Source organism: Wallemia mellicola (genome assembly GCF_000263375.1).
Source record: "Wallemia mellicola CBS 633.66 unplaced genomic scaffold WALSEscaffold_4, whole genome shotgun sequence".
NCBI lineage: Eukaryota > Fungi > Basidiomycota > Wallemiomycetes > Wallemiales > Wallemiaceae > Wallemia > Wallemia mellicola.
This window is the reverse complement of record NW_006531961.1, coordinates 426,368-449,347: the sequence shown is the minus strand read 5'-3', so window position 1 is coordinate 449,347 and position 22,980 is coordinate 426,368. Positions and strand designations below refer to the sequence as shown.

At 41.0% G+C, this 22,980-nt stretch overlaps 10 protein-coding genes and 1 non-coding gene across 11 annotated transcripts; 8 read left to right on the top strand and 3 right to left on the bottom strand.

Annotated features, from left to right (window-relative positions):
- Positions 1–352: 352 nt before the first annotated feature.
- WALSEDRAFT_9207 (hypothetical protein) lies at positions 353–568 on the top strand (the record flags this gene model as incomplete). Its single annotated transcript, XM_006956777.1, has 1 exon — positions 353–568. A coding segment is annotated over one exon (216 nt), but the record flags the coding sequence as incomplete, so codon positions are not given.
- Positions 569–1,047: 479 nt separating this feature from the next.
- WALSEDRAFT_59734 (putative MFS multidrug transporter) lies at positions 1,048–2,881 on the top strand. The gene is made up of 4 exons (XM_006957000.1): positions 1,048–1,395; positions 1,441–1,447; positions 1,493–1,551; positions 1,599–2,881. Exons 1-4 carry the CDS (start codon positions 1,062–1,064, stop codon positions 2,789–2,791), a joined length of 1,593 nt encoding a protein of 530 aa, XP_006957062.1. The 5' UTR covers positions 1,048–1,061; the 3' UTR covers positions 2,792–2,881.
- Positions 2,882–2,896: 15 nt separating this feature from the next.
- Positions 2,897–4,149, top strand: WALSEDRAFT_36328 (Clavaminate synthase-like protein; the record flags this gene model as incomplete). The annotated part of the gene is made up of 2 exons (XM_006956999.1): positions 2,897–3,525; positions 3,568–4,149. The coding sequence occupies 2 exons, from the start codon at positions 2,897–2,899 to the stop codon at positions 4,112–4,114; spliced, it is 1,176 nt and encodes a 391-aa protein (XP_006957061.1). The 3' UTR covers positions 4,115–4,149.
- Positions 4,150–4,160: 11 nt separating this feature from the next.
- Positions 4,161–8,274, bottom strand: WALSEDRAFT_59733 (DNA unwinding-related protein). The gene is made up of 9 exons (XM_006956997.1): positions 7,517–8,274; positions 6,776–7,470; positions 6,031–6,727; positions 5,510–5,983; positions 4,852–5,466; positions 4,659–4,805; positions 4,465–4,608; positions 4,347–4,411; positions 4,161–4,298 (listed from the first exon to the last, which is right to left on the bottom strand). The coding sequence occupies exons 1-5, from the start codon at positions 8,201–8,203 to the stop codon at positions 5,347–5,349; spliced, it is 2,673 nt and encodes an 890-aa protein (XP_006957059.1). The 5' UTR covers positions 8,204–8,274; the 3' UTR covers positions 4,161–4,298; positions 4,347–4,411; positions 4,465–4,608; positions 4,659–4,805; positions 4,852–5,346.
- On the top strand, positions 4,178–5,202 carry WALSEDRAFT_63044 (TPR-like protein; the record flags this gene model as incomplete). The annotated part of the gene is made up of 5 exons (XM_006956998.1): positions 4,178–4,298; positions 4,347–4,411; positions 4,465–4,608; positions 4,659–4,810; positions 4,857–5,202. The coding sequence occupies 5 exons, from the start codon at positions 4,178–4,180 to the stop codon at positions 5,200–5,202; spliced, it is 828 nt and encodes a 275-aa protein (XP_006957060.1).
- Positions 8,275–8,331: 57 nt separating the features above from the next.
- On the bottom strand, positions 8,332–9,256 carry WALSEDRAFT_67894 (hypothetical protein). The gene is made up of 2 exons (XM_006956996.1): positions 8,508–9,256; positions 8,332–8,462 (listed from the first exon to the last, which is right to left on the bottom strand). Exons 1-2 carry the CDS (start codon positions 9,216–9,218, stop codon positions 8,415–8,417), a joined length of 759 nt encoding a protein of 252 aa, XP_006957058.1. The 5' UTR covers positions 9,219–9,256; the 3' UTR covers positions 8,332–8,414.
- A 147-nt stretch (positions 9,257–9,403) lies between these two features.
- On the bottom strand, positions 9,404–11,265 carry WALSEDRAFT_31664 (hypothetical protein). The gene is made up of 3 exons (XM_006956995.1): positions 10,726–11,265; positions 10,204–10,677; positions 9,404–10,157 (listed from the first exon to the last, which is right to left on the bottom strand). The coding sequence occupies exons 1-3, from the start codon at positions 11,227–11,229 to the stop codon at positions 9,522–9,524; spliced, it is 1,614 nt and encodes a 537-aa protein (XP_006957057.1). The 5' UTR covers positions 11,230–11,265; the 3' UTR covers positions 9,404–9,521.
- Positions 11,266–16,252: 4,987 nt separating this feature from the next.
- Positions 16,253–17,303, top strand: WALSEDRAFT_59728 (hypothetical protein). The gene has a single exon (XM_006956994.1). It carries the CDS (start codon positions 16,837–16,839, stop codon positions 17,197–17,199), a length of 363 nt encoding a protein of 120 aa, XP_006957056.1. The 5' UTR covers positions 16,253–16,836; the 3' UTR covers positions 17,200–17,303.
- A 1,723-nt stretch (positions 17,304–19,026) lies between these two features.
- Positions 19,027–19,109, top strand: WALSEDRAFT_t21. Its single transcript has one exon. It is a non-coding gene; the product is annotated as a tRNA-His (tRNA).
- Positions 19,110–19,592: 483 nt separating this feature from the next.
- On the top strand, positions 19,593–20,042 carry WALSEDRAFT_27703 (hypothetical protein; the record flags this gene model as incomplete). The annotated part of the gene is made up of 1 exon (XM_006956993.1): positions 19,593–20,042. The coding sequence occupies one exon, from the start codon at positions 19,593–19,595 to the stop codon at positions 20,040–20,042; it is 450 nt and encodes a 149-aa protein (XP_006957055.1).
- A 1,292-nt stretch (positions 20,043–21,334) lies between these two features.
- WALSEDRAFT_43933 (hypothetical protein) lies at positions 21,335–22,967 on the top strand. The gene is made up of 3 exons (XM_006956992.1): positions 21,335–21,531; positions 21,578–22,144; positions 22,189–22,967. The coding sequence occupies exons 1-3, from the start codon at positions 21,463–21,465 to the stop codon at positions 22,942–22,944; spliced, it is 1,392 nt and encodes a 463-aa protein (XP_006957054.1). The 5' UTR covers positions 21,335–21,462; the 3' UTR covers positions 22,945–22,967.
- Positions 22,968–22,980: the final 13 nt, after the last annotated feature.

Below are 22,980 nucleotides of genomic sequence, written 5' to 3'. Positions count from 1 at the left end.
GCGTGATAGTACAGAATTTGTCAAGGTACCTTCAAGCAGCCTTTCTGTTACGACTCCTCAAGCAGAGCGTGAGTCATTCGAATTTGTTGCATCGCCTAAAGATAAAGGCATACCACCATCGCCTAGATCTCCAGGTAAGAGTCCAATTGGGCCGCGTCCGGTCGGTAAGCACATCTACACACATGAGGAATTAGTGCAGCTTGCCCAACAAGTCGGTAAAAAGATACATGAATTCACAAAAGCGCAGTATGAATTATCCAAGAACATGCCAATTGCTGATGGTACAGCCATTGGATTTGTTACTGAGACATTAGCATTATGTAACGCTGCTAATGACCCTGTTAATTGGAATTTCGGACATTTGGTGCACGCGCAAACGACTCAGGGACTGGCCAAACGCCTTGACGACCCTAGACCAGGTGACGTTCTCGTCCTTAGACATGCGGAATTCAAAGGCAGAAAAGCGCTCGGAAATTACAAAGCGAGTTTCGGAGCACATGGTCCACAAGTGGCGTTTGTGACAGAGTATGACCTCAAGAAAGGAAAAGTTACTGCAATTCAAACATCAGGCACGCCAAATAATTACCCATCTGTAAGTATTATTCTAACTTATGCAGCCCAATTGACAAACTTTATAGCTCGAGTATATATCGATCAAATTTGGTGATTTGAAAGAAGGTTCGTTCGAAATATTCAGACCTGTTCCACTATCATGAAGAAATAATTTTGGATGATTGTTTTATGAATTTAATTTTACGAGTTTTATTGTTTTTCTATGTATTTCCAATTTTATTCTGACTAATTACGATTTTTGCGTGACTAAATGTATGGTCAAATTTGCAACACTAAAATATAACCAGGGGAAGGAGTGGAGATATTGGAGATAGTGGAGAAATATTATAATATCTATACAGGGCGATTGTTATATATTTTAGAAGTTTCACTTATGAGACTACCTTCTAATCAACTTTACTAAGTGGAAACCCTCGGCGTGCAGTAATGCACCGTAACATAAAGTCCGCATTTTAAAAACGCGGGTTCTCCACTATTCCCCCATAACGATGACAAAAGTACATCCAGTTGAGGAGAGGAAGCCTCATGAGGACTCTACACTCACTGAGAGCTCCCAAGCATACTTTGATAAGACGTCTGCAGATGGCAAAATAGAACTCACTGAGGATGCTGCCCCGGAAGTTTTAGGATATTCTTGGTCTACAGCTAAGAAGTGGTACATCCTCTCTGTTATTGTCGTCATTCAGATTTCTATGAACTTGAATGCATCGATTTATGCAAACAGTGTCGAGGGAATGACTGAAGAATGGGGAATATCCGCACAAGCTGCTAGAGTTGGACAATGCGTTTTCCTTGTTGCATACGGTTTCGGTTGTGAATTCTGTAAGTATTGCGAATATTTTGGTATCATATTCTAACGAATTGAAGGGGCACCGCAAGTAGAATATTAAGTTGATGGACGCAGCTAACAAAATTACAGATGGTCAGAAGAACTTGGTCGTTGGAGTGTTCTCCAAATTTCGCTCTTCTTTGTTAATAGTGAGCGAGATTTTCCGATTATAAGACAAATCGCTAATGTAATGCAGTTTGGGCACTGATGTGTAGTCTTGCACCAAATTTCGGTACCATGGTTGTTGGTCGTTTCCTTGGTGGCCTGTCGAGCGCCGGTGGATCTGTCACACTCGGTCTTGTCGCTGATTTCTACAATGTTGATACGCACCAGTATGCAATCGCCTACGTCGTATGGAGTTCCTGTTCAGGAAGTGTCGTCGGTGCTATTGTTGGTGGTTTCATCCATTCGTTCAGTACGTGGAGATGGGTCTTTTGGATTCAACTTATCTTCGGTGGTTTCGCACAAGCTATCCATTGGGCAATTCCAGAGACAAGATCATCCGTCTTGCTTGATAGAGAAGCTAAGAGACGTCGTAAGGAAGCCGCAAAAGAGGGCAAAGAACTCAATATTTGGGGACCAGGTGAAATTCGTCCTTACAAGTTTAACTTAAAGGAGACAGCTATTATTTGGATGAGACCATTCGAGATGTTCGTCAGAGAACCAATTGTTTTGTCTTGCTCCCTCCTTTCTGGTTTCAGTGATATGCTTATATTCATCTTCTTGGAGAGTTATGGAGCCGTTTTGAGTCAATGGGGCTTTAAGCCATGGGCTAGTGGTCTTGGTTTCGTTCCTATTCTTATTGGTTACTTCATCGGATGGTTCTCTTTCTTCCCTACTTTCAGATCACAAACTATCAGAAGAAAGCAAGATCCATTCTCGGTTTCCCCAGAAAACAGACTCTGGTGGTTGCTATGGACGGCTCCTTTGCTTCCAATTGGTATGTTAATGTTTGCCTGGACATCACTTGAAGAACGCGGTATCCACTGGATTGGTGTTATGATCAGTTCAGCAGTCGTAGCTATTGCTAACTACAACATTTATCTCGCAACAGTTGATTACATGGTTGCTGCATACGGTCCATACTCTTCTTCCGCTACTGGTGGTAATGCTTTAGCTAGAGATGTCTTGGCTGGTATCTCTGCGATGTTTGCTACACCATTCTACAGTCATTTCCCTAACTACACATTGGAACTTCCAACTACCATTCTGGCTTGCATCGCATTAGTTCTGATCATTCCGGTCTTCCTGTTATACTTCTACGGACCACAAGTTCGTAATAAATCAAAATTCGCTCAACTTTTGGCTGAAAATAGAGAAACAAGCCATCTGAAGAGTCAAGTACGTGAAGAAAAACAATCACGCTTTGAGCACGTCGAAAAAGCATAGCTTGGATATATAGACTATAGAATACCATTTATAGACTTTCTTGTAGATTAATAATTTTCATAGATTCCTGAAATAGCGAAAACAAACCGGGCTACTTCCTATCAAATGACGTCCATTAAGCGTTTGATTCAGATCACAGAGAAGGGTCTGAGAGTAAATAATAAGAATATTTCATGGCCTTTAATAAGGGATGCAGATTTGAGTGGACTTCATCCGTCTACGACGCAGAAAACATGGGCTACTACTAACGTACCATTTGAGTCAAAACCTCTGGAGGCTAATATCGATGAGAAGGCCCAGACATTGAATGTTAAATGGGACTACGCAGAGGGATTCCCAGAGAGAAGCACTTATAGTATTAAGACACTCTCGGATGCATTTAGCAGTGATCCATGGAAGACATTCCCACCACATACGCCAGCAGCCGAGCCATGGACTACGGAGGAGTTCAAACAGAGCAGTCAAACTTACGATCTTGCAGAAATGCATAAATCACCATCTGTACTGCTCAAAGCACTCACACAGCTACATCAGCGTGGTTTGATCTTTGTCAAGAACGTACAGACGGAGGAAAAGACCGACGCGGGCTGTGGTCTTCGTGCAATGATTGAAGGCTTGTTTGGTGAGATAAGGAACACATTCTACGGACAGACTTGGGATGTCAGAGCTTTGGGAGGCCAGTCTCGGAACGTTGCGTATACTGGTTTAGATTTAAAATACCACATGGATTTACTGTGAGTTAGTATATATACTACTGTGTGTCTGATAGTTGTCAGATACTTCGAGTCGCCTCCACGATTTCAATTCTTGCATTCATTGAAGGCATTACCACGTGAGCAGTCTCCGCAAGGCCACTCACTCTTCCTTGATTCTTATAGGGCTGCCGAGGAGCTTTCGAAAGAATCTTACGATCTCCTCAAGTCTGTGCCGCTCGTTTACGAATATCACAACGACAACCATCATTACATACATGCACATCCTGTTCTGGAAGAGCAGACCGGGAAGCTGCGCTCAGTAAACTATTCACCCCCGTTTCAGTCTCCGTACCAGCCATACATTGCTGAGCTCGATGAGGATAGACAGATAGCATACCTGAAAGCGCTCAGAGAGTGGGATGGCATACTCGAGCGTGATCATCTCAACTTTGAGCTGCGCTTGAATGAAGGCGAATGTGTCGTCTTTGATAACAGGCGTGTCTTGCATGCTCGCAGGGCATTCGACGAACAGGGCGATAAAGGTGAGATCGTGCGCTGGCTCAAAGGAGCATACGTAGATGGAGATGCTATTTGGGATCGCTGGAGAGTAGTTAATGAGAGCCAGTGAATGTATCTTGAATAAATTAATTGATTTCCTACTTTGATTGTTACATCCATTATCCACTAAGACATGAGTGCATCAGAGAAGCTTGAGGAATTCCGTAAGCAAGGCGTCAGAAGATCGCAAGAGACCTACACACTTTCCAAGCAGATTTACGGTACAAGACACGAACGTACTCTCGGTGACGATAGTGGGTTTCTATCTCCCGATCTAGCGCATGTCTAATGAATAATACTAGGATGGGCATTTTATGAGCAATACGCTATTTCAGCGTTAGATGTTGGTGATCACTTATTGGCAGAGGTGCGTAGACCATGGTAGACGTTCGGAGAAGTATCTAATAATCAATTTACTAGGAACTTCTGCTACGCTTGGCTGAGAAATTCCCACAATCACCCCGTGTATCTGTCCTTGAAGGAATGCTATTAGAATCTAAAGGTGAATTCCGCTTAGCTGAGCGATTGTATACTTCTTTATTGGAGGAAGATCCAACAAATATTGTAGGTTTATACTACTATTAGCCTATCAGTTGCTTACATACACCACTCAGGCGATACAGAAACGTATGATAGTCTTGACAAAGCTGTTGCACCCGAAAGATCCATCGAAAGCCCTGGACAGACTGACGACATATTTGGATACATTCTACTCAGATCCTGAAGCTTGGATGGAACTCGCTGATATCTACACACAACAGCAAAGGTATGTCATGATCTGTGTTGTATAGCAACATCTCACAATAGTATAGCTACCAAAGAGCACTATTTGCAATCGAGGAGTGTTTACTCATGCAGCCAATAAATCCATTCTTTGTTCTGAAATACGCAGAAACTCAATATACATCCGGTGACATCCACGAAGCCTACAAATCATATTTACGTGTGGTCGAACTACAAGATAGCTTCCCTAGGGCTTGGTTAGGTTTGAAAATGTGCTGCAAAAAGCTCCTCAAGTATCCACGTAATGAGCAACCAGAACACCTTCAAAGCGTTGACGTATTATCGACAAAGAAAACATTAGATGTCTACACATCATCATCTAAGAAGAAAGTTGACGAAGATTCTCGTAAAGCAGTTTTGAAATTTGTAGAATAATTAGAAAGTATACCCTTGGAAAATTTATGATTGATTATACAACAAAAATGCATGAATAAGTTGGGTGGACTTGAAACGCGAGATGTTTATTAAAAGGCTACTTGAATACTTAATGATTGCTTATTGAAAGGACATTGAAAGTCATTAAAGTTCAACTTGAGGGTGAACGAGGTATGTAACTTGGTCATCAGCAGAAGATGATGGATCTTGACTATCTGGAGCCTCTTGATCAGCATTTCCGCGTAATTCAAGGAGATATTGATCCTTTGGGATGGTTAGATAAGTAGTGTAATACTATAATACTCACCTTTACAAGCTTCTTGAGGACCTTGGCCATCAATGCTTGCTCGGCTTCAAGCTGCTCAATTGAATCAATTTCTTCCTCTTTGGACTCAATGTAAGATTGAATAATCTCATCTTTAGTGACACCGGCACCGGTTGTATTCTCAACTGTTAACAAATGCTGAACGACGAGCGACATAAGTGACATATATTTGTCATACGTAATCGTAAGCTTGCTCTTCTCAGCTGATGGTTGAGGAGTTTGACCAGATGCTGTACCATCCGGTTGACCATCTGCAGATGATGACGGATGCATAGAAGATGATGGAATCTTGAGGTTTGGATCGGTTGATGAGGATGGATGTTGGGTGTTATTGTCCATCGCAAGAGGGTCGACTGATTGCTCATCATCGTCATCTAATCCAACATCATCTTGCTCAACGTGAATAATAGATTGACGTAACAACAAGTAGGCCTCTTTGACATATTGAGGAAGAATCTAATACTATCGTTAACATTATAGCCAATTTGTAACCGTATACATACCTCATTAGAGCAATTTGCACGTGCGATTGCTTCTGACAATCTAATCATAGATTCTAATTGTCTAACCGTGATTCTATAGCTGTTTCTACCAACACCTTGTGCATCATCTTGTCTCAATATCCTATATTTTTCGACTAAAAGATCGCTAGCTTCTGGTGTCATTCTAGGTTGGAATGTTCTACTATATCTAATGAATCTCTGCAATTGCTCAGTGTTGAATTCAGGTTCTAAAGCTTCATCTCTAAATCTGTGAATATTGACTATATGTCTTGCCAACATATCATCGACATTCTCATTACATTCATCAAGTACGACGAAAAAGAGATCAAATCTTGACATAATTGGAGCTGACATTGCAACATTTTGTCTAAGTGTTGCTTTACGATTGTAACGACCACCAATTGGATTAGCTGCTGCTAGAATTGAAGTTCTGGCGTTAAGTGTTGCTTGAAGACCTGCTTTTGCGATAGAGAGCGTTTGCTGTTCCATCGCTTCGTGAATTGCAACTTGATCTGCGATGTCCATCTTGTCGAATTCGTCAATTGCGCAAATACCGTTGTCAGCTAACATTAATGCACCAGCTTCGATTGTGAATTCGCCTGTTTCTTCGTCCTTTACGACGGCGGCTGTCAAACCAGCAGCTGATGAGGCTTTACCAGATGTGTAGACCGCTCTTGGAAGGAAGCTTGTAACATATCTGTATGGCGTCATTAGTTTTGCTCGTTGTAAAGTTGAATGCACTCACTTTAAGAATTGAGATTTGGATGTAGATGGATCACCTACTACACAGATGTTGATATCACCTCTCAAGTGAATACCTTCATGAGTGCGTTTATGTACACCACCCATGAGTTGCAAAAGCAGACCTTTCTTGACAATATCATGACCAAATACAGTAGGTGCGACACTCTTAACTAATCTGTGATAGATGTTTTCAGTGTTAACCATCGCTCTGAGTTCTTCAATTTCCTGTTGTGTCAAACTTCTAAGGAAGGTATCTTGGTCTTCTTCTTCTTCATAATCAGCTCGAACGTTGGTTGCTGAGGCTCTTCCATCAGCTGATTGTACCATACAAGCCAAGTAAGCTGTCTTATATTGAAGATCACGAACACCGAGGGCTTTCAAACCTGATACACCCTGATTTTCATTTCTACCGGTTGCTTCTCTCATTAATTCAGTTGTTGCGCCGGGTATACCTAATTGAGATACGTCTGGTACAACGATGAATGTACCGGTAAAGACGCATTTATCACCAGCCTTTGCCTTTTCGACGGTTTCACCTCGAAGGATGACATCTAAAGATCTAGGCATGGAACCTGTTGGTATCTCATTTGCGTTTTCTTGTATGCGAACTTTTTGCCAATCTGAGAATTTTGATTGTTCAATGATCAATCTCCAGGCGTTTTTGTTGTTGCAAGTTGGATTTGGACACATGCTAGGCTGTTTGAAGGGTTAAAGAAATGTAAATGAAGTAAAAAGAATTCACCTCTGTGAACTTGAATTGTTGTTCTATTTCGTGCATAACAACACCACATTCTTCACATGCGAAGCAACCACTAACTAATTCTGGTCTTACTTCAGAAGTACGGGTGACAGTACCACCAATAGACATCAAAGTACCAACTTTATCAGTTCTTAAATCTCTAATACCACTAACGATAGGTAAATCGTAGAAAGCTATTTGGAATTCTCTAATGATGTATGAACTAGCGGATTGCGTGCCAGTGACAGCTGATGCGTTCGAATAGAGATAACCAGGTTCATATTTGTGTACTAGGTTCTGTACTGCGCGTTTCAAAAATGGTAAGAAACGATAGTATTGGTCCGTAATCGCGCGTGCAAGAATGTCTTCTCTTTCCAACAAATGGGAGAAGGAAACGTATAAGGTTGTAAAGTTGTATTCTCTCATACCGTGTATCTGCTCAATGTAAAACTTTGACTCAGCCTCAGTCTGCATGCCATCTGGTCCAGGTGTTGGTGCCAAATCAACGATTTCGGTGTATGACTCTAAGAAATTCTCGAAACTCTCCATGACCTTCTCACCTGTGGCATCCTTGACCTTTGGTACCTCGGCAGGATCCTGTGGGTTACGTTTCGCTCTTCTACGAGCGTTAGATTCTTCGCCTGCCTCATCATCCTCCATATTGTGCTCCTTTATCGAAAGGTCCTGCATTGGACGCGCTGGTGGAGAAGTCTGCCTTTGTGTACCAATCTCAGACGTGATCGCTGGTGGTGGACTACTTGGTCCTATCGAAGTGCTCATCGTTGTTTTTAGTTGAGATACGCGTCTTCGCGTCACTTAGAAGAAGATAAAAATATTAAATAAAAAGAATTTAAAACATTATATTAAAGTCCATTAACTGGTAGATTAGAGTATTATATCATTACTTCTTTGGGTTGATGGTGCTACGACGTTGTACTGTACGTTCGCGCTATGGGCATGATTAGTATTATTCTTAGCTGAAACTAAAACTCACATCTAAGATAGCTTTACCGTTCTTGAGCTTTTCTACACGTTCCATACGTTCGTCAACGAGTGCGTCGATCTCGGCTTTGTGTTGCTTCTTCAACTCGAGTTCTTTGTGCATTTGCTCACGTTGACGCTCAGCTGCTTCATGGTCACTTTTCAGACGCTCAAGCTTCTTAGCGATGTCGTGGTGGTTCTTGATCGCCTTCTCCAATCGGCTATTCGCTTGTGTGATAGATTTATCAGCTTTTGCGCTCATTTTGTGGGCCTTTTCAGCATCCTTGAGTGCGTTCTTGAGTGCAGACGCGTCATTCTTAGCCTCTGATTCTAAGATTTTCGCGATTTGTTTCGCGTCTTTTCCTTCATTCATGAGAATAGTTCTGCGGTCTTCATTTTGCAATTGTGCGTCAGCATTTTGGAGACGCTCTGGATGATCATTTGAGACTCTATCAGCGCCTCTACCGGTTGGTGAAGGTGCCGTCTCGGCTTGTTCGCCATTGACTGCTCTATCGGCAGCATTTTGTGGCTTAGCCTCGGTCGGAGTATTTTGTATAGATGCAGGTGATTGTGCGACAGGTTCAGCTGCTGTTGTTGGCTCTGCATTCTTTGTGGCGCTGGATGATGTATCGACCTTTGGGGGAACTTGCTCAGAAGTTTGCGCAGGGGCAACTTTCTCGGCAATTTCTTGCGGTTGATTAGCTGGCTGGGTTGTCTCTGACATTGTCTTGAATTTTTCCGGTATTTATTCTTCGTAGTCTGAATTCAAGCGCGGGCGGACGTGCACAGAACGTTGGAGCTAGAACTCGTAATGGCACTCTGACATATTCTAGACATTGAATAGATACAATATTCTCACAAAAAGATACATTATGAAATAGCTTTGTAACAATAAGATGAATGCCGTATATTAATTAGGTTGATTGTTCAGTCTGTATAGGAATATTGGATGCAAGATATTATGTTGTTCTCTTCATTATTGCTGATAAATTGTCCCGAAATAAAGTTGAAACGAAGAGAATTGGAACTAGCTTTGTTTGTACGATGATGTAAAAGCCATATCAACTGGATTACTATCTCCTGAATAGCTTGGTGTTGGTAATGGCGAATCCGAATGTGATCTCTCGCTCGCGTTCAGTTGATGCTCCACTACTAACTTCTTATCATATGGCCGCGCATAGATGTACTGTTCAGGGCTCCCACCGAGCGAGCTATTTGAAGATTCTCCTAAGGGATCCGAACTTGATGAGTCTGAAGGTGCATGATGTCCTCCATAACTATTAATATACGAACTGTCGTTGTTCGTGTAAACATTGTACGAGGACTCAGACATAGTATGAGCTGGTACAAATGTCGATGCTTGCTTTTCTAGCGTAGACCTGGTATCCTTCGGTGACGATGATAACCTGAGATCTACGTTTGAGTCTTTCTCATTATCGAACTTGTATGGCGTGCTAAGGTGAGAGCTTTGGCTGGTTGTGGATGCCGGCATATTGTTGCTCGATGCTGCTGCTGCTGCAGTTGGCTTGTTATACATCATCGTGCTTCCCAAAACGGTGCTGGCACCCATAACAAATCCGGGTGTTATTGGGAAATCAAAGAGAACAACTGAGGCAACCGAAGAGATGACAATAGAGATCGAAGTAGCGAATCCTTTTAAAATCTGAATGTGTTGTTAGACAGCTTTTTTGGGGTACTCGCTTACTTACGTTATCAGAATACTTGATTACAAGTGCGGTAACCAAACCACCGAGAACCTGAGTAAGGACAGTGGCATATGCCCATCCACTAAAGTTGCGTACGAGATTTAAGCGCTCAAAGATACTTAAACCCTCAGCGGCTTTTCCGAACATGACTGGTAGGAGTGCCGGTGGGAAACTGAATAAAGATAATTGGACGTTTCTGACCCACAGGTCGACGTTTGATCCTTTCAAAACCAGTTCGAAGTATACGCCGGCCAATCCTGATGTTAAACAGGCCATGGCTACGGCCAAAAATCCTGTTAAGGGGTTGCCTGCGTGTACACCGCCTTGAGATGATGAAGTAGTGGTAGACTGAACTTGTACGATTCCAACTCCAATTGCGAGAAAAACGAGTGAGAGCCATTTTGACTTGCTAAGTTTTCTTCCTAATAAGAGAACGGAAAAGAGAGCAGTCGTAAGGATCTTCATCTGATAAGCTACCTAAGAAAGCTTATGAGCAATTAATTTGATGAAGCAGTAACTACTTACCTGGAAAGTTGCTACTTCCAAGTTACTAGCTGCGACAAAGGCCAGATTGTTCTGTATGACATAAAGTATCGCAGGTATACTCAACTTCCAGCTATCAGCGCTAAATATTTGACCAGCAAGAATCTTAGCCTTTAGTTTGCTCTCTGAAGGGCGTGTATCATCCTTCAGACTGAGTGAAATGCGTCTCTTGTAACTGTTCGGCGTTTTGACAGGCAGATTGCCGAGGAAGCTTTTTCTCTTCTTAGGGAAGAGAGGGCTGAGGTGATCTTCTCTATTAACATTTAATGTATGATCGTCTGTACGTTTGTAAGCTGTGTAGAGCGATATCGTGGCCTTGAGTATTTCAGTCAAAAGTACGGCAGAGGCTGGATTGTAAGCGTGATCCGGGTTTGATACGCGTGAATAACGCATTAGAATTGATAGCGTAGCGTTCTGCAATGCCAATGTGATCAAACTGAGATATTTGAGTGGGATACCATAAAGAGTCTGTTCAGCGACGGGCATAGTATCTGTGTTTAAATTCAACGCGGGCGCCCGCTTGGATAGGCTGGATTTCCTATTCACGACTGAAGACATTGTCTTTTATAAGCTCTTGGTAGGAAGTAAGAGGCAAGGTACAATGAAAATCGACTAAGAGAATTAATTAAATATCTATAAAATACTGCTAAGATTACAAAAATCGTGCGTTAGTCGAACCAGTAGCCCTGTTGTCTGCCTGGCTCTTGTCTTCTTCTATTCGCTCCCAGAGTGCCCGATTTTTGCTGGTTTCCGGGGGTGCGCAGAGAAGGCTGCTGAGATTCATAGCACCCCTCCCAGTTGGCTTTATGTCCTCTGGGAGCCTCTCTATTGGCGAAGGCGGTACTTTTTCAGATTTCGGTATCATCTGATTGGAGGACCTGGCAAGCGGCTGTGTGGTAACCTGTCTCGCGATGGTCTTACTCTTAAAGTAGTTCGTTGTGCGTCTGATCTTCGCCCCGCTGTCAAAACTCGTTTCCACAAACGTTAACGGCTCATTCTCGTTGTTGCTGGTCAGCCTACGCTTTTCGTTCTGACGCTTGTTCTGATACCAAACTTGTACATTCCGGGATGACCTGTTGAACGTCAGTGATCTACTCCCTTAAGGGTACATTTCACTTACATGCCAACCCTTTCGGCAATCTCAGCCCTCTTGGAGGCGCTCGGAAGTGGGTTTTTAACGTACTCCTCTTCAAGCACTTGTAGCTCATACGGTGTTGTCCTCCTTCTTCTTTTCTTAGATTCTGATCCTCGAAAATTTTCGAAATCCATGATTTACTTTCGTGTTGGTTTTCAAGACGTGAATGTAAATAAAAACCCTTTTGGAGTTTCCTCCTATGTCTTAATTAATTTTACTTGCCATTTTGAGCATATTTGATGGTCATTTACCGAATCCGGTACTTCTAAGATTACGCAGCTTGTGGGCTTACCCTTTTTGGAAGGCGTTAATCCTGGATTCACTTTTAACCACTATAGTACCTCAGTCTATATTTGTAAACTGACCGTGACCGAATCAGGGTATTTTCTGATGTTTTTTATAGTGGGTTTTTATACACATACGTCAAATTTTACACGATACCCGTTAGTTCCACACCCTCTAAGATCACTTGTAGAATTGATGGCGTAATTGTACGATTAGAGTATTAGATAGATAATTTTTTAAATGGTTTCTGTCATACAATGCAGTTTTGTTTCTCTAAGAGTCACGTCTGTCTTGATGTGATATGCCGTAATAGACTGCAAAGTAAAAATAGACTGCTTGGTGTTAATAATTACCAGAATATCACCGTTGTTATTTATACTGAATTGGATATTGTTGATTTTGCTAATGATGACATACGAAGGTAAATTGTAACTAAAAATGGTTAGCTTGTAGCCGAGCAGCTTTAAATATTCGGTTATTGTATGAACTTTTCCTTCAAATGGAGTCTACTAGGTAATCAAGTAGTTATTTATATGAGTTGGCGAGTTACAATACTCGCTCCCATTACTTTCTTCTGTAAAATACAATGTCAAAGGATATAAGGTATCGTTTTGATATTGATAGACGTTAGTTGCGCGATTTGTTTTATCCATCTTGAATAGTAACTAAGTTGTGTCGAATATCTGTCGCGTGATGAATGCATATGAGAGTAATAAGACACTATTCCTCTTGAGAATACCCTTAAGGCTATAACTGCGCCCGATTTAATGAATTGATAAAGTAACAATTATCTTCTACAACATATACCCTACATGGGTCATGGGAAGGTAACCTGTCATCCTTCACTTTACAGGCTGAGCCCTTCTTACTTTCAGCTTGACTTATACGCTAAAATTATGGATCTTAAGTGAAAGTTATAATTTAGATTGTATTGCTAGTGCAGATATGTTCCTCGTAGTTTAGTGAGAATTATGAAGACAAGTATAGTGGTCTACTGAGTGATTTGTGTAGGCTTCCTTTGATTAGATTGTACCATTCGGGTAGCTCTTTTGAGAATAAGGATCTAACTGATCTATTGTAAGGAAACTAGTAACCAGTAGATACTCCCATGAGGATGTGGTACTTCTAAAACACTAGTTGAGGAGTATTACATTTACTATGTTTCATAAGCACTTGTGCATATAGCGCTGTGCGCTGAGACTGAATTCCAAATTACCCCACCGGAAGTCCTGGTTATGAAATGACAGCTGCAGTAGTCTAGTATCCAGCTATTACAGAAGTAATAAACAGAAGTTTATAAGCTTGGGTACTACTTAATGGTGACCAGCCTACTTTAATTATTTACGCCGTCAGCATATATTTGTATTCCTTTAGTCTAAAATTAACAGAGCACATGGAAATAAGGCAAAGGAAAAACACAACTGTCTCGCATAAAACATTAGGCTACTTAAATTTTACATTGATTGTAAATTATATTGTCATGATCTTCACTGTCCTGAGACAAATTGAAACAGGTGTATTCACTAATGTCAATCAGATGTTCCGTACCCAAAACTGTTACCTGATCTTTCCTATAAAGTCATGACTATATACTGCACACTAGTTGTCTATATTTAGTCGGATACCTGTCCTATCTCGTCATTGCCCACCTGGCTTATGACATTCCTAGGCGTCTAACTGCCAGCATAACCCATTGCACGGTGGTAAAATAGAGACAATCTATCAACATTGTCATCGAATAGATGTCTTTTAGCAGGTGTATGATCATTAATCGATTATACACCATTGAACAATGAAACATCTCTAGCATCCTCTATACCGTAGTCATGTCAGACAAATGACATCTGTACCCTTGTCATAATTGTAAATCTCCATGCTAACGATTGTATTCTCCGTAGAGTGAAGCGCCCCAACTGGCAAATCCAACTACCGTTTGGACTGTTGCTATCATACATTCTTGGGAAGACTGTCCATTCCTAAAACACGTTGACCAAATCGCCAAAAAACCACTAGCAAATAACGCAACTGCTAAAATTTCTATCATCTGTGAGAATCTAATATTGTGGACTCCATTATTGGTCCAAATTGCATGAATAAATAGCGCTATGAATGCTATGATGGCTTGGGATATTGAAATATACATTTGCCGATTTTTCTTATTTAATGGCTTCGTGTAAATGATAAAAGGGCATAACGGAGACATATATTTATTAATAGTCAGGTACCTCGGCATATTAATAGCAGAATAATGAGGACATTGAAAACTATGAGATACCATGCTGTCAAAGAATGATAGTTGATATACGTGTTACATTTAGAAGGTAACAACAACCCGCCACTATGGGACAAGCTATTCGGCTTGACCAACCATGACAAATTTTAGTTATGAGATTATTTGTCTGAAGGAGTTAAAGTAAACGGGTTATTGTTTGGCATAAGTAATCTGGATAAAAGAGATGTATTAGCATAGAATAGCATAAGTAACAGGACTGAATCGTAAGGACGTGTGCCAAGTGAATGCATATATCACATATGAATAAAACAAAAGAAGAATGAAGAAAAGATTTCAATTGTTAAGACGATACTGTTGGTCTGTGAATATCAAACACGCTTTATTATTGGTTGAAAGAGTATTAAATATAACGTGATCTAAAGCAGATGGTGTTTTGGTACAAGATATGATTTCTTATATAGTTTTCATTGTTGCCCGAGTATCTATGCGTTATTGCCTGTCCCATTTTGTCCCTAGTTATTAAATGATGCTGTATGTCCAGCTCTTATCTGTATTCTGACACTCATCCTGCTGTGTATACTGAGATTCATTTACTGTTGATATCCTGTCTATTGTATTATTATTGGATTTTTTGACGCCCATTCCCTTACATAATGACCGTAATTGATTTCTGTTTTGTGCTTTGGTGAATATATCTGCCAATCGATCATAAGTACGGATTCCCTTTACTTCTATTTCCTTTCGTTCGTGTCTTTCTTTACTTGCGTGGTATTGTACTCTTACATGTTTAAGTCCAGTGATAGATCCAGGATTGATAATGTTTATCAGAGAGGCATTGTTGTCGGTTTTGATTGGTATTGGAGATTTTAGTTTTCTTCCGAGGTGTTCCATAACGTTTCTAAGTCAAATGGCGATATCAAAGCCTTGTTTGATTGTCATATATTCTGCTTCACCTGTGCTTGTTGCTACACATTTTTGTCTTTTGCTGGTCCATGCTATTGCTCCTCCTGAATATGTATATACGCAGCCGGTAGTTGATCTTTCTGTATCCCAGCATCCGGCGTAGTCTGCGTCTACATGACCTTTGATGTTCTTTTGTAGTATTACACCTTCAAAGTATCCGTTTAGTGGTTTCATTTGTTTCTTAAACTCTATCTTACTGTCTATGGTGTTCTTGAGGTAGCCGTATATTTGTCTTACAGCATTCCAGTGTTTGATGCCAGGATTTTGGGTGTATCCTCCACACATGCTGGTTGCGAAGGTTATATCTGGTCTTGAAGCTTGTACTATCCAATTTAGGTTTCCTATTGTTTGTGCATATGGTTTAGATTTCATTTCGTCTCTTTGGTCTTCCGTGTTAGGGGAGTCTTCATTGGATAGTGTGAGATTGGTGCTCATTGGAATGGTTTTCCTTTTTATGTTTTGTAAATTTAGGTCCTCTATGGCTTTGGCGATGTGTCCTGACTGGTCTAATGTAGCGATACCCATGTCTTGGTTGTAGTCTATTTTCATGCCAAGTATGTGGTTGATTTTTCCCAGGTCTTTCATTTAGGATTCATCTTCTAGCTTTGTTTTGATTTTGTTAGCTGTAGTGGTGGTCTTTGTGAGTATGAGTAAGTCGTCTACGTATACGCTGATGATTGCGTCCAGTTCTTCTAGGTGGTATAAACATGGTTCGAAGTATGACGATTTGAAACCCATTTGTTGTAATGCTTTGTTTAATACTTCATACCAGATTCGTCCGCTTCTTAGGCCGTAAAGTGCTTTGTTTAGTTTACATAGTTTCTTGTTTTTCTCGTTTTCGTATGTGATTTTTTTTTAAATTTAAAGTTAAATTTAGTCCACCTCGAAACCTTAGTAACACTGATTTCTGAAGTTTGGTATAATAATTAATAATGGTTAATTATTATTATCTATGTTATGTAGTGGTATTTTTACCTTTAGTGGCTTTGATGATTTTCCTACCCAGGTTTATGAAGCAGCCAGAAGACAACCCGAACAAAGTATAGTGCTTCGAACAGCAAGATCTCCGGTTATAACATTGACGACGGACGTCTTCGTAGTAGAGGAGCTTTGATCAATTAGGGACAGGGAAATGCTGTTGTTTTAGTCGCTTGGACAGGTGCAGTTTATACGGGAGTTTCAACTATGTGTAATTCGGCAGCCTTCATATGGGCTCCGCATGTATGTGTAGCATCTGTTGTTGGAGGACTATTCGCTGTAGGCCTTGCTGGGTTTTTACTAGAAGGAAAGGGAGGAGTTAACATTGTTTGGCACCACCCTCCACTAAGGATGGACATCCTTACGAAACCTGGTCTGCGAATTGGGAGGCACTGTTACCATGTACATTCGAGGGACCTTTACACGTTGCTGGTGTACATTCTGATTTTGGTATGATGGAAGTGCCTTATGGAAGAAGGGGTGTATCGTCATATGTTACATGCTGTACACAAGCATTATCCGGATAACAGAAGAAGTGACGATATCACACAGAATGATGTTCACATGTCATATGTGGCGTGATGAACAAGAGATAGCTTACAATAATTTGGATAAAAATGAAGCTGACTTAAACCAAGCCGCTAATGATTTTGGCTACAAGTGGGAGTACGATCACCCGGATAATGACAAGGCTTGTTTTGCTTTTGGAGCTAATCTCTTTGAAAGACTTAATAATGGACGCATAGTAGGAGGCAATTTAGCTGTACACCCTCAGCCCGGTCAGCTCCAGGTGTATGAAGATGAGTGTGATCAACACCTTAATAATCCTAGTGAAGACATGGGTTTACTACCTATACATTAAGGAAGTAGGTCTATAGATGGAGCTGATAACTTGTTGGTTTGTGGTTCTATAAAATAATGGTGTCTATATCTGATTGTTATTTTAATACGATATTTTGGTCTCATATATTTTTCACTGTCTCACTTATGGTGTTCCTTTATTACGGGATGTTTATGATTAATAAGCTACGTCCGTGCTATAACGCTTGTGCTTGATAATTATTGGTTTGTAAATATTAAACACGCTTATTATTGGTTGTGTAAATATGTTACGATCATTTAGGTTATAGTTTTTGTACAAGATGGTCTTCTTATATAGTCTTTACTGTCCTCATGTTCCTTGTCGTCCTCTTGATCTTACTGCGTCGCAGTGCTCCTCTTGTGCTTGATGTAACTTCTTGTTCCTTCTGTCCCTAGTTGTTAAATGATGCTGTATGTTCAGCCCTGTATCGTTATTCTGACAGGACCTAAGCCTTCACCGCCACCCCAGGGGCAGCGGCTTAGGGGAAAGGGTCTCGGTAAAATTTTCATGTCAAATTTTGAAAACTTTGGTTAAAATCATGCACAAACAGACAACTAACAGGTCATCCGGGTAGCCCAGTGGGTTATCAAGTGAAGAATTTCACATGCTATGTTGAGGTCCCAGGTTCGATTCCTGGTAGATGCACACGCATCTGTAGCTCAGCGGTAGTAGCGCAACACTAGTATGAGATGATCTTTTTGCACTTTTTGCGTCTTGTGATCACACCCGCAGGCTAGTTTTTGTAGTCGAGTGCATTTCTTACTGGTCCATTTTCGCGACTATGTATTTATCGGTGGCAAACCACCTTCTGTTACCAAGCTTAGGTATGGATCTACCTCTTGATGACCATTATTTTACAATAGTCATCGTATGTCTTTCCGTCGCCCTACCATCTCTAGCAGTGCGCTCAGAAGCGTTGTGACGCTACTTTCGTGCATGAACAATTATTGATGCGGCTTGTCGAGCATCCGTGTTTAGAACCACCCATCTTTGCACTCTCAAGGATAAGCTAACCGAGGAGCTTTATTACACTTCAACTATCGTAACGTAAAACAAAACAAAACAATGTCTAGATAATCTGCTAGCTTAAAATGTTACTGTGCGTCTCCAGCCTACCGACTGATGGTGCAATGATAATACTCATATGTCATATTAACAATGTGGCTTACCCTTGAGCTAAAGCCCTCTTTAAGTGTATTTTTGTTGTATTTTTGATAATTGCCGAACATTCAGCTTCAATTATTGGTCAGTGGCATAGAATCAGAAACATGGCTATAACAGGAAGAACAAATCAGCCAATGATTTCATATATAAATGCCAATGTTTTCTCGCTTGAGATCACAATAATGATTAAGAAATATAATCATCTGTTCTGAGTAACGGTAGTTATTGCAGTTGAAATGTACTGGCTTTATTTCAGACAGTAAGAGAAATGTGTCAATACCAGAAGAGAAATCTGAATCCTCTGGATACGATGCAATTCCACATCGTAAAAATGTATACGGCTACATCACACGCATGCTGGCAGTCTTCTGTGATGATGGCGATGATGAAATCGAGATACATCGTCTAAAAATTACAAAGTTTGGATACTTCCATCGAGATAACCTATAGTGTGAGGTTTTTAATTTAGTACTGTGCTAGCTGGAAGCGTTTCTCGACAGATGTTGTAAAATACTTGATGATTCGCGGCAACTCGCTTATTTTCGGCAGCGTATAACCACAAGAGTATTTTCATAAGTGTCTAAAAGTCCCCCGAAATGAAATTTTATGCTAAATTACCGACTATTTTGGTTATAAAGGTTTTAAGCAAACGTATTTGCAGATGTGAGTATAGTATAGAGGTTAGTATAGCTCGTTGTGGTTTCCGCAATTCCGAGCAGACGCAGGTTCGATTCCTGCTACTCACATTTTTTTGGTGGTATTTCTTTTGTGAATTATCTGAGCACCTTGAAACAAAGGTTTTCCTTTTACATAATAAATTTCTAGATCAAATAAGAAACGATGCAGTAAGCATCGAAAATTTTACGACTTGGTTATGAAATGCTTCCAATTAAGTCATAAAAAATCAAATAGAAATCTTCATATTATAGAAATTTATGGAAATAACTAAGTCTTTACTTCTCCAAAAGTTATATCAGATTACAAGCCCGCTCAAAGTGGGTGCATCATGCAATATTGACGTGCACAAGATTGGATCGCATAACTGATAAATTGATTTTTAATCGCAATATAAACTTGTCGGCAGGTTCTCCAAAAATGAGCAGATTTCTCTTTTTTTTTTTTTAAAAAAAAAAAGTAGAAACCCCTTTAACAAGACATTTTCTGCGCATTCATACGACATCGGGTGTTGTTAGATTTAAGGAGAGATATTTTAAGATTCAGAGTTTTAAATGGACTACAACACTAAGACTGCTTTCATAATAGTAATCCTGGCATATCTCGTTTACATTCTGAACCCTGCCACTTTAGTTATGGGAGGAGTCACTATATGTGACTATGTAGCTAAATATATGCACAGTAAAACAGATAATAGTGATTGTATGCCCGAATATAAGCAGACAGGCCCAGGTTCCTTTTTTTATTATAAACCTCATGGCAATTGCGACACTATAGCATCAGTACAGCAAATTAGGAATTCGCTTCAATTTGCCATCCGAAGTATCCCTGATCGAGCTCCCATCAATGGTGTTACATGTTTAAGATTAGACAAACGTGGTATATTCTGGGGGTATGCTGTTACACGTAGTATAGATAGTGGTTTAGATACTAGCGTCGCAGCCTGTAATAATGGCGATGAGACTGTCGCAAGAAAAACTGCTTTTGTCAAGAACAAGCTGTGAGTTCTAGAGCTCCTATGAACTTGTGGCCCCTTGAGCAGAAGACAGAGAACATTGATGACAATGAGAACTATATAAGAAATACTACGTTTTGAAAGAGACTGTCGGGAAACATAATCATTTTTTCGGAGAACTAAACTAACAGAGGATACGGGTTCGGCGTAATCGCGAGTAAACGGAGGACTACGAATTATCAAGATACCTTACGACACTAAATAAAAAGCACTTCTACTTAATTGTGGGATTCACTCAATCCTTACCATATAGGAGCATTGATGGACGCAGTCAAACTTAGTGTTTCAGACAGTATATCTCAATTTCATCAATATCATTATGGGTCTGAAGAAAAAGCAATCGACTAAGCAATATTAAATAGTCAAATGCGGCGCCAACTGTGAGATGACTATGGTGCACAAAACTCAGAAAACACTGCTACGCGAAAAATAATAGTAAAGACAAAGAATAATGCAACAATGGAAGTATATATGAGATACGATATGTATAAATAACAACTATCAAGGAAATCTTCATACTTTCATAATTGTAATAAGAAAATAAATGATTAGAAGTGTTGTTTGAGTTGGAACATGGGCTCAAGAAACGAAATAGCTTCCAGATGCATGTAAATACACTAATAGGTATGTCAAAGCTGGTAAAACACAATAAAACATTTTCCTGTATATTATAAACATACAAATAATCAAACATAGCTCAATTTAAGACATCCCCGTCTTTGGAATTCGGAAGTAAAACTACTGGAATGAATATGCACCTGCAAAGAAGGCAGCTAAAAGATGAGAGAAACTATGAGAGGGCTGGTATAGCTGTGACTATACGTCAATAATATGTGATATATACATACTTGCCAGCTATTTCTGGCTATTTCTGATTCGTCTCAGAAATGAGACAGGAGCGTTCGTTCGTAGTAGTTTGAAGTTGAGTGTATATCATCTCTCCAAGTAAATGGGGTACTTAAAAATAGCATATACTCTAATATCTTCGAATAATAAAGCTGTGTGCTGTCGCCGATGGTGTTTGTTTGTCAGTTTGAGACAACTACTAGCATCGCAGAATCGCAAGAATAAAAAATAACAACAACACAAATGCATGACAATACAGCAGATATTTCCAATGAGACATTCTGTTTGCTCACCATAGTTGAGATTACGTAGCCCGTATTTGTGACAGTGTAGTATACTATAACACACAGTGAGTCAATAAGAAAGTAAAGCTACAAAAAGCTTGAGAAAATATATGAGATTGTCACTCTCACCTCTCTCACTAAGAAACCATGACGGGGGGTGACTTGGACGATGTGCAGAAGCCAGAGATAAGAGGTCCATTCTACGATACAACGACGCCACGCGAGAGGGAGCCACATTTTGACACTCCAGGCGAGGATTTGAAGGCGAAGAAGGAATGGATGGATGACAAACTCGAGAAAAGGCTGAAGGGAGAGTATGAGAGTATGGGCAGGCGTCTACAGGAAATAGTGCGTCAAATATATACCACGATGTACACCACCTGACGTTCTCCAGGTCGAAGATAGCAGGGATGCACCCGCGAGGCTCTCCGCTATCCGTATAGACGGATCGACGCTCAGGTCAAGTTTCCTAGCGTCTATATTTAAACAGCATCTCGATGAAGACCCTGCAAGAACATTCACCGATGTTTTACGCAAGAGTCGGGATGTACATGCTAACTTGGCGGCCTTTGATTTGTTTTCTGCGATGGAGGCCAAATTAGAACCCGCACAGAGTCTGTTGGCTAGGCAGGGTGACGTTGATCTTGCACTCAAGGTCATAGAACGCGGCAGACTCTGGGCGAAGTCAAGCACCGATGTTGGTAACGGTGAGGGTAGCGCAAATATCAGCGTGCGTCTGAGGAACGTATTCGGTGGTGCGGAAAGTCTAGAGGCGCAGGCGAGTTATGGTACCAGGACGACTTCTGCATTCAACATCTCCTACTCTTCGCCAATACCCGAGTTTATAATGACGCCAAGCCCGACAACGAGGCTCACAGCACAAATATTCCAGGCGGATCGCGATCACTCAGCTTATGCAGGTGTCAAGGAGTTCCTATTTGGCGCAAGGGGGAGCATTAATGTGAGTGACATAATAAGATGCGCTTCTTTGTCTCACGAATCCAGTCATTGAAGAGCTACGGTGCTCATGAAGTTACCTACGAAGCGGTATCGCGGACGCTGGGTGCTTTACAACCAAACGCCTCTCTCAGTCTGCGCGAAGCCGCAGGCTCATCAATCAAGTCGTCGGTTGCCCATACATTTACACACGACAGTCGTGACGATGTGCATATGTCCACCCAAGGTGGCTACTTTAACACACTTCTCGAGTATGCTGGTCTCGGCGGTACAGTTAATTTCCTCAAGGCGCAGCTCCAAACATCGGTGTCGCGCCCAATTGATACCAAATTGCAAAACTACATTTCATTGACATTTAGAACGGGTGCACTCTTGCCATTAGGAGGGTCGATGAGTGAAGAGTATGCCTATGCGAAGCTCTTCAGCGATAGGTTCAGACTTGGTGGACCAACATCGGTGAGAATGTTTGGGATGAATCGCCTAGGACCGCGCGACCAGGAAGACCACATTGGCGGTGATCTATACTATAGTGGAGGGTTGTCCCTCACTACGCCATTCCCAACTAAGCCACACTGGAATCTGAAATGCCAGGCATTCCTCAACGCCGGACAGCTCGTGTCACTCAAGAATAGGGATGTTACAAACGCTCTTATGCACCCGTCTCTTAGTGCCGGTCTTGGTTTCGTCTATCGCTTCAATCCGATTAGGGTAGAGTTGAACTTTGGTGTACCCCTACTAGCGTCCGTTACGGATGTGGGGACAAGCAGACCGTTCCAGCTGGGCGTTGGATTGGAATTTTTGTAGATATAAATGTGCATTGCATTGTTAAGTTGTGACGTC